At 40.1% G+C, this 12,861-nt stretch overlaps 1 protein-coding gene across 1 annotated transcript in view; it reads left to right on the forward strand.

Moving 5' to 3' along the window:
* The window catches only part of GUCY2F (guanylate cyclase 2F, retinal), a 60,971-nt gene that overhangs the window by 8,296 nt on the left and 39,814 nt on the right, over positions 1-12,861 (forward strand). Inside the window, exons 2-3 of the mRNA XM_018571365.1 lie at positions 8,261-8,306; positions 8,410-9,101. Coding sequence (XP_018426867.1) covers positions 8,261-8,306; positions 8,410-9,101 — 738 coding nt within the window. The remainder of the gene's footprint in view (positions 1-8,260; positions 8,307-8,409; positions 9,102-12,861) is intronic.

Raw genomic sequence — 12,861 nt, forward strand, 5'->3', positions numbered from 1 at the left:
CCTGGTGCCTCAGTGGGCTCTGCGGGGTCTCAGGTGGGTCCTGAGACCAGTGCGTTATAAGTCCAGAGTCCAGTGCGTTGCTAAGTTCTGAGTCCAGTGCGTTGCTAAGTCCTGAGTCCAGTGCGTTACTAGGTCCTGAGCCCAGTGTGTTACTAGGCCCTGAGTCCAGTGCTTTACTAAGTCCAGTGTTCAATTCATATACTGTTCTGCATTGCTGTATAATGTATTGCTGGGATTTGTGTGTACATTAGAGTGTAAGCTCCTTTGGTACAGAGACTGATGTGTCTGGCTCGGTGTTCTCTGTATAGCACTGTGGTATATGTCAGAGCTATATAAATGTATCATAATAATAGTGTGAGACATTAGAGTGTAAGCTCCTCTGGTGCAGAGACCGCCAGGGGGGTTGGGGGGCAAGTTTATTCCTTAAGTCTGCCACTGTTTTTGGTGGTGGTAATAAGTGCAGTACGAGTACGAGCTTTATCAAAGAGCGATCAGGGAGTGGAGCAGAGTTGCTTGAGTGGTAAGGTAAGTGTTTTAGCAGCCCGACGATGGGGGTGGGGAGGGAGACCTGGGAGCCTGTACAAGCTTAGATGTGCTAGTGGATAGATGAGGGCCAGTTAATGTTAGTGAAAAGGGAGTGTGATTAGTGTTAGTGAAAAGGGAGTGCGGTTAGTGTTAGTGAAAAGGGAGTGCGGTTAGTGTTAGTGAAAAGGGAGTGCAGTTAGTGTAGGGTCCTGCTCAACATATTTTTTGGCCAAAATATATTTCCTTACTCTTAAATATTGAATGCACTGATGACTTGGAATGCACTTTCAATTTTATATATTAAGTTGTAAGAGTGTTAAAATAAAACTGGGTGCACTGAAGCACCCGGTGGGACAGCCAGTGGCCGGACTTGAGGGGAGGGTCAGTGGGTGGACTCGGTGGAGCAGGCAGTGGACAGGCCTATGGTGTGTTGGTGGTGGTAGTGGGTGGTGGTAGTGGGTGGTGGGGGGGGGGCCCAGGCCTAAAGCTGTGTAAGGGGCCCCAATATTTCTGATGGCAACCCTGTCTAGCTATAAGTGGGCAAACTGTCTCTTTGATCAGACAAAGTAGTGCATGTAAGTGGTCACTCTTATACACATATACACATATTATACTAATTTTAGGTCTAAACCATTAATATTCAATCCTCAGCACAAGGAGAAAGCTACTTCCCACAAAATCTACCCACTCATCAAATTGACCAGATGGAAAATCAATTCATGCAATGGCTATATCTGTGAATACTGTACATGCAGACGATTTCAGTTGTACCATACCCAAGTCATATATTTGGCTTGATGCTTGTGTGTTACAGACTTGGCCAGCTGCTTGAATGACTAAACCTGGGACAATCCAGCTGCCCAAAAATAAACCAGATTGATTTATAGGTGTATGGCTAAAGGTATTTGTGGCTAGCCACATTGATTTTGAAAGTGACTGAACAAAACGAGTTGGTTTAGACGTAATTTATGACTACACAAAAAACGTTTATGGTAGAGGTAACTTTAACAGCAAGTAAGAATAAGGCATAAATAGTGCTGAAAATTCTGGATTACATCCCTGCGTACATCCCTCTCTCCCACATGAGAATAATTGCAAGACTGTCCTTGTGATTCTTGTTTTCCTCTGCTTGCATCAATGTGCGTTTCAGTATTATTAATATGCAGCCTGCATAGCCTTGAAGTGCACTCACTCCTCTTCTGTTTTTCTGGCCTCCGACTCATGTGACATCATTGAAACAATATACTTTTCAAGGGTATATGAAATATGAGATCAAAAGAAAAAAACAAAAAACAGAAAAGCACAATAATAGAACATACACTGTACATTTCCCTTCTATTGCAAGGTTTATTTTAAGACTAGTAGTTCATACAAATCCGTTAGGGCGATGCTGCAGTGATTAAAAGAAATCTAGAACGAAAAACATTTCAAAGAACTCTTCTCAAAAAATACAATTTGGTAATTATTTTAAAGAGGATTGAGTTTCATTCCAGCCCCTTAAAGCAGATTGGAAGTTAGTTATCATATGGGCTAGCAATGTTATAATACAGAAACACTCCTGAATGAAATTATATTAAGAAATATTGTTAATGTTTCTACCATGTATTGTGTATTAGGCCCAATATGATATTGTTTGCGATGATATAAGTGTTGAACCCAAAAAGTAATCTCCCCACAGCTCCCTGCACCTTAGAAAAACACTACCTGTTTATTTATCCTTCATTTTTACTGAATCAAGCTTATCAATGGTTCCCAATTACAGCAAATTTCCTGTATGGACTGTATACACAGTAAGCTAAAACTGGAGAATTCATCTTCAATAGAAACCTGTATTATTTACAAAGCAATAAAGTAAATTGGATGAAGCCTGGGGAAGGAACCTAATGGGTTCTAAAAGTTTGCATTAAATCGGACCGTTACCCATATCTTTAAAATAACTTACAAACACACCTTTAGAAATGTTTAGTAATGACAATCTACAAACGCTTACTTCTAGATAATGTCCGGCTTTGTATACTTTGCATACCTTATTTCTATTTTCTTCTTCAGGCTTCTGATAGTGGCCATGTTTACTAAGGGCAGATTACTAGATCTCCTATTACTTCCTGGGGTTGTGGCACATGTGACTAGGACATGCAACCATGCACATCATCTCAGGAGAGGAAAAGGCCTTTCCCTGAGATCTCATGGGATTAAAGATGAGATTTCCCAGCAATGCTCTGCTGATGACAAGGCAATCCCAGTGTGCATTGCTTTGGCAAACTGAAGTCATTTTGCCCTTTCAAAGCAGGAAGTGAATGCTCTGCAAGTGTAAGTATTTCACAATCACAGCATTTTACACCTGACATGCCTATGTTATTAATAATCATCATACATAGAGGGATGCATTAGTAGAATTTGATTTTTGAGTGTAAAGGTCCACTTTAAGTTAGCCAATAAAGGGCATCACTCAAATTCCAACATCTCTGCAAAGGAAAAAGGTAACACTGCTGCTGTGTAACAATCCTTATAATATGCTACAGCACTACCTACTTCTGCAATACACTACTGGACCCGTTTCAAGGCTGCCCCTTACCATGCCATACTCAGCGCCAGAGTGGCGTTTTGCCAGGCCCAAATATTATCCTTGTGTGTGTGGTGCCTTTTAGAAAATCATTATTGGCATGGGATTTTGGGGGCTAAAGCACTTTGCTTGCTATGGTATCAAATATGGAAAGTTTACTTTAAGAATCCAGGATTAGTGCAATTAGTTGGTAAGATGACCCACTCTATTACTTCTGCCACTACTGCTCTGATTCTAGTGGTGTGCATTAGTTCAATTCACAAACAAAAACAGCTAACATATTAAAGACCACCACAGACCAATTATTACCTAATACATTACCAAAAAATCGCTAATGTTATACCAGAGCTGTATCCTTAATCAGTTCTTTATTACCGGTGAGGTGAAGGTGGGAACTTGTTGTGCTGCAGTCTAGGTGGTGCCATTTTTTCACTGGATCCAGCATTAGTGCAATTACGGTAGTCGGTAAGATGACTCACTCTATTCCTTCTACCATTACTGCTCTGATTCAAGTGGTGTGCATTAGACACTTCTAGTACCCTGAATAGTTTATCATTACAAAGTATAACTAATCACAACACATTCCAGCCAAAACAATTAAACTCAAAACCAAAATTATCATCATAACCATTCATCTGCTTATATTTGTTGTAAGCAACAGACTCACTATGGGGCCAATCCTGTAACGGATTTCACCCCAGCAGTAATCAGCAAAACAGTCTTAAGATGTCAATAGCTATAAGGAAAAAAGGTTGCTGGCTAGGTAGATTTGATCTAGCTGGTTTATCAAACTTGAATGTTGGCTCTGCCAAACATTCATGTTTATGCCTGTGGGGTGAGGCAAAGGGGACTGAGATGTGGGGAAACTGCTGGTGGTGCTGCTTGCCACAGGAAGAATAATTACGAATTGAACTGGTTTCTGACCTGTCTTCCTATTGTTCAGCTCTGGAGCAGTCTGGTCTCTGACCTGTCTTCCTATTGTTCAGCCCTGGAGCAGTCTTCCAGCAAGCATCAGCTGGATCCAGACTGCACAATATTATCTTCCAATTTGGCCAAAAATGCCCAGATTTGGTGACTCCCATCCTATGTATATTGACATCTCTACTAGCTACAGAAGCCTGTACATAAAATACAATCATGGAAAATGTAAGTCACATCAAACAATGTTTTAGCATTATGGGTTCCCTTTAAAATTCAATTAGAGCAACAGATTTATTGAGTTTATGTTAAAAAAATATTGAATCTGTATGCCATTATGGTTGGATGTTCTCAAAACAATCAGATTAAGCGGACTGAATGTTGTGATTTCTGTGTTGTGTATTTTGCATCGTAAAGCTATAATGCTTTAGAGCTTCAGTGACCCAGAGGCCTGAGATTTCATGTTTGTGTACTTCTCAAATTTACATTTTAATGGAATAATTCTGACTTTAATGAATATAACTCAACTGGAGCCCATGGAGCCATTGATGGAGAGTGACAGAAATAGGTGAGACATGAAACAAGAGCCCACAGACCTAAGAGAATTACAGCTAGCTACAAGCATTGAGGCATAATGGGTAATATTTAATCTGGTGGGTTATATTAGCAGGGTAGCAATAACACACTGGAACTTTATAAACTGTATACAAATGGAGATATATAAGCTACAATTGTAGACAATCTTGTTAGTGAATCTTTCAAGACGGCAAATTAATGCAATTTTGTTGGTGCATGAAGTGCATTTATTTCACAGCAGAGGCAGCAGTTTCCTCTAGGATTTCAGCTCTCTCCCATTGATGGAGTTTTCCTCTACTTCAGCGTAACTATATGTAAGGGTGCAATCTATTACACATTTCTGTCTTGTGGAATGATAGTACCATTATTACTTTTTCATTTCCTATATATACCTAAAACCAAAATATTATGGAGCCCTTTTGAAAGTATTAGCAAAAGTGTTCCGATTTTTCTAATGAAAAAAAGAGAAAAAACCAAAGCAGTTTTTGGAGGTTTTTTTTGTTACTGTTTGCAGAATTGTTTTTTCTTTAGATGATAAAAAATTGTGTATTTCTAAAAAATTAAATGCATTTTTTTTAAATTGAGGTGTTATTTCTACAGGAAGTCGACTGTTGAACAGATAGGTTGCATAATGTGGCTGTGAGTCGGGAAGGGATATGTGAGCAGCTGTAATCCAGAGGAGGTACCTAAGATGTACAGTACTCACTAATCTGGAAGAGAGGGGGTACAGGGTGCAATCATTTTTGAAGGCATTAGGCTCAATTCCTAAACAAAAACAACAAACAGATTAAAGACTACCATGGACCAATTATAACTTAAAACATTACCAAAAAACAAATAATGTTATACCGGAGCTGTATCCATACCCAGCTCCTTATTACTGCTGAGATGGAGATGGGAGCATGTTGTGCTGCAGGGTAGATGGGCCATTTATTCCCTGTAAGGGAGGGGTTGTGATCAGGGATCCACAGGACACTGATGCAGCTGCGAGGGACTGGCAAACCGGTCAGGCCAAACACTGTCTATTACCAATGCCACAGGTCCATGCATCATTTAATGACTGAGGTGGATTGAACAAAGATTCTGCTTTACATCTGCTGCATATGTACATATTATTTTGGATCAATTATCGTTCCCTACCATTTACTAGCTATTGGCAACTTTTATTGCAACCATTAGCCTATATATATCTCTATCTCTCTATATATAGAGAGATAGATATATAGATATATCTATATCTATATATTTATGGTAACTACCAGGTTTTTCTATACTTACTGCAGGGAGTGGCAAATGTCATTTTAATTGATTTACTAAATTTATATAGGTCTGTGCACTTTGCAAGGAAATTTTCCCTTAACTTAGTGAATGAGGTGAAGCTCTGCTGACTTACATCATCTAGTGATATGCAAGCAAAAATTCATTTTTAAAAAAATGTTTCTTTGTATATGATTGGGAGTTCTTTGCAAGGTCACTTTTTGCTACATTCACTAAGCTACAGCAGTTCCCACTGGTGGTGCCTACAGTACGGCATTGCAGGGATGTTGGACCAAGCCTCCGACTGCACCCCCAGCCCCAGGCCTGGTTGGGAATCACACACTTGCACAACATTTAAAAGGCCTCTCCTTTACCAGTGGTTGCAGGCTTTGTTCATAATGGATCCAGTCCATTGCCTGAGGCCCATAAGAATGGGAGGCCCAGATAGCGTCCGTGTGCATGAGAGGAACCTATTCACCCACTGATGGACCGCCCATTACTAAAGCACCACTCATTTCCAACCCAAATGGCTGCTAATTTACATTCCCCAGTTATTTGCTGTGCCTTTACGTCTCTAAGAGAACATGCAGTCCAGCACATTCAGCCGCAGCATTACTCCTGACATGTGGATTCTGATATATTATTACCAAGTTGAGCTTCACTTTACATGCTGTTAGCCTTCACCAAATGCATAAACAAGACACTTCCTGATTTCAGAACTTTTACTGAACCTATTAACTATTTATGGTACACACCAAAAACTGTGGTGACACTAATCTCCAAAAATGTGACAGAGTTTGCAAAACATGGGTTTTCTCTTTTGTTGGGGGCTAAAGGAGGGTTACTGCACTGCTCATGATGTTGTAAGGAAGTAATTGTCGAACTGTGTGTCCTCTACATTTCCCAAGCTACAGGCCTGAAGCTTACTTTTTTAACCCCATGCATGCATGTGTGTCTTATCTCTACATCTCTCTAGCTTCTTCCCTGAATCTTCCTCAGCTTAGCTCTCCCTTCCCCTATATACAAAGTGTGAAGTCCCCTCCCAGGTCAAAAGGAGTCTAACACCCAGAAAGGGACAAACTAACGGGGTGGTAACCCCCCGCTACAGGGATGCAGCAGGGAACTCTACACTTGTTGTAACATTCCCCTTTTTTAACTGTTATTTTGAAAATATGCTCCACACATATACATTGAGGGGAATGTATTGAAACTGGAGCAACCAGAATCTGGAGCAGTTGCCCATGCCTATCTTTCATTTTCAAAGCTTAACTAAATAAACTGAAGAGAGAAGCTGGTTAATATGGGCAACTGCTCCAGACTCTGTTTGCTCTGGTTTTGATATACTTGATTTTTAGATTTAAGTTAAGGACCCGTGGTGTGATTATAATAGACATGTGGATTTGATGAGTACATGGGTATAACAGTGCCCCAAGAACAAGACTTCTACCATTAGGTAAGGTGTGACTCTTGTCTCAGGCAGAACCCTGTAGGGTATGCTATGGCAAAATATGCAACCATGCAATGTTTTTTTTTTAGCATGCTTCAGAGCTAGGGCTTAACTGCAGGTACTGAGTTTTCCAAATGCAAAGATTTGACAAACTTTGGTTACCTTTAGTTGAAAGCACACTTGTCAATGCTCTGAAGCTCTACTGATGATTTCCATATTTATTTTTGGTCTGTGATGCAATCCATTGATTGATGTTACCTCATTATGGGTCCACCATACCAATGTTGTATTGAATAACCATTGGTTTCTAATATCTCACAAAGACATCAGTGGAGTAGTTTGTTACCTGGAATTCCCACCTTCCAAACCTGCAGAGGCTCACAATTAATGCAACTGGAGGAGTCTTAATCATTCTGTTGTGATTTCTCTAATGTAAATGGAATTTTAAAATCTAATAAGAAGAATACGAAGCTCTGGTGATGGCAAATCAGGACGAGGAACAATGTGTTCAGATTCAGGGAACTTCCCAGCAAAGCTTCCAAGAGATATAAGACCTTATGACTTTACGAGATATAACTTAAAGATCAGTTTTGCCTGAACTAATGGAAGACACAACCGCTAGCCAGACTCAACCACCTAACATGATGCTCAGGCACTGACATGCCCAATTATGATTCACCATAAGGGGTGATACTAGGTACTTTTGACATCAGATCGTATCTAGTGAGATACCTGCTTTTTTATGGGCCAAATATCTGCCTTTTCTAGCCCTAAATTCAGTTGTTTACTACTTACTAAATTTGTATATTTTCTTAAATATATATTGCCCAGTCTTCAGCTTGCTTGTGTTACACAAATGATATGCTGTGTATTTAAAATTTACAATGGTCAAGAATATTTGACATATTAGATGTTATATGTTCTACTGTTTTAAATATCCTGTAAACATGACCTTTCTTTGTTTCTGTTAGCAGGCCTACACTGGATATGCAATCGTAACCATCACCTGGCCTTTGTAAAGTAAAGCTGGATGTATCTCTTTATTGCCTAGTACTGTTACATGCAGGAGTGCAATGCTACAAGAGCCCTGGCATTTTCATAGTTTTGTATTAAGATGTAACAGTTACCCAAGATGGACTGAAAGCAAATACCTCACATTTTCATCTTTCCCATCCAAATTTCTTCTCTGCTGGTCAATCCTCGTTATTGTCTTCTTCCCACAGTTTGTGAACTCTCTTCCATACAAAGTTGGTGTTGTTGGACCTTGGTCCTGTGATCCATTGTTTTCTAAAGCTCTTCCACACGTTGCTGCCAAGTTAGCTGTTGAACGCATCAATAAGGATGCTTCCTTAGACTTAGGACATACCTTTAATTATGTGATAATTGATGAAGACTGCCAAACCTCAAAAGCTCTATCAACCTTTCTTACATATTCTGGGGTTGCTTCAGGCTTTATTGGCCCTTCAAACCCAGGATACTGTGATGCTGCTACTCTATTAGGAAAGAACTGGAACAAAGCTGTGTTTTCTTGGGCCTGCATAAACTATGAGCTGGACAATGTGAAAAGTTACCCTACCTTTGCAAGGACGCTACCCTCACCCACCAGAGTTCTTTTTAATGTAATGAAGTATTTTCAGTGGGCACATGTTGGAGTAATTTCATCCAATGAAGACATTTGGAAGGATACTGGGAGGAAAGTGGCAAATGCCCTCCGCAGTAATGGTCTGCCAGTGGGGATTGTTATATCAATGGGGGAGGACAATAATAGCATTCGACAAGCTCTGCAAAAAATGCGCAAGGTTGACAATCTACGCTGTAAGTTGGACTCATTGTTTAGCCTGTCTATTTTTAATGCCATGTTTCTGCTTCAAACAAGGCTAACTATGCCACCATTATTCAAAGCTACTAAATACATAGTTCTGTTATAACTGATTGATTTTTTGTTAGTATAATCAGATTCACACTTAGACTAAACTCCTGGGAAAGGGGTAAGATTAAATTCCTATAGATAAACCATTTTACCTGCTAAAGTAACTGCAATTGTGTTCAGCAATCCTTGTGGTCAAGACACTCCTGCTAGGAAGCACAGCGTGGTTGGTGACCCTTATTTCTTTCTGTTGCTCCTAAGTAACACTACTTGATCACCAATATAGCAAACGCTTGTTAATGGATGGTAAAAGAGAATCAGCACACTGATGAGTTCATCATTTGGTTCTCTCCTTTTCTTAGCATGTTTAAACTGTTAACTAACAGCAGTGTTCAAAGCAGTAGCCCTCCAGTGGGCTCAGACTGATGATATTCCCTCTAATGGTACTGCTGTGTTTGGCGTGGGATTATGGGAGGCTGATTTCCACACAGATCTCTGTATTTATGCTAGTTCTAGTTTTAGTATTTGTAATTGGATCATTTAAAAAAATCTGTGCTTGAAGATTTAATTCTTACCACTACCATGCTGTTGACGCTTTAAGTATTATATGAGAGCGGTGGATAATTGGGTAAGATAACATCTTATTTCTTCCATGTAATAAATGTTATATGGACCATTCAGGAGAAACAATGGTGGTAAAGATTGCAGAGTAACACTGTATAAATAAATAATTTAGGATCACGAGAATATTTTTAGTTGCTTTGCATATTTGCATGCTATCCAGTCTGTCTCCATCAGATACACACATGGAATTTACATTACTACGGAGTTGATTTAAAAATCTTGTGCTGAGCAATTAGCTGGGTAAATGCTGAGCGCATGGCACTACCACCACTAGATGGAGCAGAGGAGCATGGGAAATTACTAAGCTTCTCACACCATCTAGTGATGGCAGTGCTGTGCGAACAACATTTGCCCAGCTATATGCTGGGTGGAAGACTTATAAATGAGCCCCAATATGTTGTTCCTGTAAGCACACTTGGCATGATTACGGCAATTACTGCATCATTCACTATATTTTACCAATAATAGCATCAAATTTCATAGTCAAAGTCTAACAAAATGTTAGGATGTTATCCCTACAGGGTGGTGCCCACATGATTAATAGCAGAAAAGGGAGGTGGATCCTGCACCCTTATCACTTTCCCCATGTGACTTTCCCTGAAGATTCCTGGTAGCCACCCCCCTTGTTTGTTCAGGTCACTAGAGAGCAATACTGGCTATACAGGCTGTCTGTCCACCCCAGAATGAAATACATAATAGGATGGATAGACATGTTCTGAAGGCTGTGGAATACTGTTCTATAGAAAGAAATAAAAGTAAAAAGTAAAAGCAGGATCAGAGCCAGAGTAATCGGAGTCCAAACAATTATTTTCATCTCCCTTTTGCATGCTGTACACGTACATCTGCTGGTCAAAACAACTTGTTTAAATGGAAATAGGGCTGTTATCTAAATAAACAGCATAGAACATTGGCGATAACATTATCCAGCGTAAATAAGGATTAATTATTAAAATGTCCCTGCAACAAAATCCCATTTGGCTGTGTTACGTTTGTAGAATAGAGCCTGCTCATGTAATACTTGCCAACTATGCTAAGTTTACTGGCACAATAATGGGTTCCTGCACTTACGGTATTCACAACCATTAAATATCTACAGGTGCCCTGAAGTCACCACTATTGCTTGCAAAGCCTGTTGTTAGATTTTAGCCTGTCAGTCCATTGTAGCCCTTTTGGTGCCATGATAAATGTATTTACAGTTAGTGTCAGATGCTCTTTTTTATGATAAAAACATGCACAGATAGGTAAAGGTTTATGGAGAAAATATTTGCAGGTCCGATTGTCACCAAAGATCTGACTGCTGTCGGAATCACACCCCAGCATTCATAGTCACACAGGTAACTTTGATCCAGTCAACATGGAATGTGTCAAAGCACATGTTGATTGTCCAATAACATGATGGGAGGTAGGTGTAAAGGTTTGTGAAATCACCCTGTTCTAATTCTATAATCCAGTTGCCATAATGCCAATCTGTCTGGAACATGTGGTAATTGTTCGAGTCACGTGGATGAAGATTTGAAATGTCAAATTCAGCCAGATATGTTAAGAGATTTCATGCCTTTGCTCAGTGCAAAGTCTCGTCGGGATTCTTGCTGAGATTAAGTAACTCACATGCACATGTGTGGGAGTTACGTCATTGGGTCCAGCCAATCGAGCATCCAAAGACTCAGAACCCAGAAGAGGGTCTAGAAAAGATGGAAGAGCTGGTGACCGAGGGTTCACGGCTAGAAGGGATCACTTCTGTAGGTAAGTCAGCCATAATGTGCTAATATGCTGTTCATACTACCACATGATGGCAAACAGCTCCCCGGGCCCAATTTTTTAATTTGTTTTATCAGCAGTTTACTTCCACCTCAAAACAAACCAGAAGAGTGCCCTTCTAGCAGCAGTTTGAAATGTGCACAAAGAATACCCCTCATTCGAATTAAGTATAAACCAAGCTGAGACATGGAGACTGCATATCAATGTAACCTGAATGCTATGGGAAACAATCATCAGACAAATCTGTGTACATAGCATTATGTTGGTCATATGGTTTCCTATATAAGCAGATTGATGTGTATCTAAGCCATAGTTGCCAACATTCAAAAAAAATTGCAGAGAATGTATAATAATTAGGGGCGGGGTATTTATTTAAAATAGGTGTGGTTCTACAAGAGGCATATCGTTAAGCTTTAGTACAATTTAATCTTTAGAAAAAGTGTATATACTGGAGGATTTATCTTAATAAGTGCTTGTTCATAGTAGGGTCCAGCACAATTCGCTTCTGGAATGCACTGGATCGCATCCTGGGAAACTCCCTGAATTCTGGGCTGGAGGGGGTGTCACGCCCCCGGCCCACAGTGCAATCATCCAAACCAGAACGCGTTGCACAATGCCTGTGTTCTAGTTCAGCCTGATCGCCAAAAATAGAACTTGTAGTATTTTTTGTGATCACACTTGACCGCAGCGCAGGTATTGATGTGCCATGTGTTCTGGTGCAGGCGATCACACTATGGACTGGGAGTGTGGCTGCGGTGCCATTGACTTGAATGCACCGCCACGCCCTCTCCCACCCCAGAACGTAGGATGCGATCCAGTGCGTTCCAGCAGCTAATCATGCTGGAATGCACTGGAGATGGTGAGAACCGGCAGGGTAGAAACAAAGCCATGACATTTGCCTTTGAGAAAAGGTATATAACCCTTTATAACTATAAATATTATACATAGATTAAAAATGTGCTTTTAGTACTGGAATGTTTGTTTTATATATTATATCAGGGCTCAAAATGTCAGGTCCTGAGCTACTAGCCAGGCCTTCAAAGTTACTCGCCACCAGTTGCCCTGCATAACACAAACAAACACACACAGGGCACAACGCGCACACAGCGCAACACACATACAGCCACAGCACAACGCACAGGGCATTACAGATACAGCCACAGCACAACGCACAGAGCATTACACATACACATTTCATCTGAAACTAATTTTTAGTCTTCGCACATGTCTAATAATATGCGTGTGGGGGGGAGCAGTTTTCACTTTTTTAAAATAATTTTGTACATTTTTATTTTTTTATTATTATTTTTTATTTTATGATTTATT

Source organism: Nanorana parkeri, unplaced genomic scaffold (assembly GCF_000935625.1).
Source record: "Nanorana parkeri isolate BGI_ZX_2015 unplaced genomic scaffold, ASM93562v1 scaffold1744, whole genome shotgun sequence".
Classification (NCBI taxonomy): Eukaryota; Metazoa; Chordata; class Amphibia; order Anura; family Dicroglossidae; genus Nanorana; species Nanorana parkeri.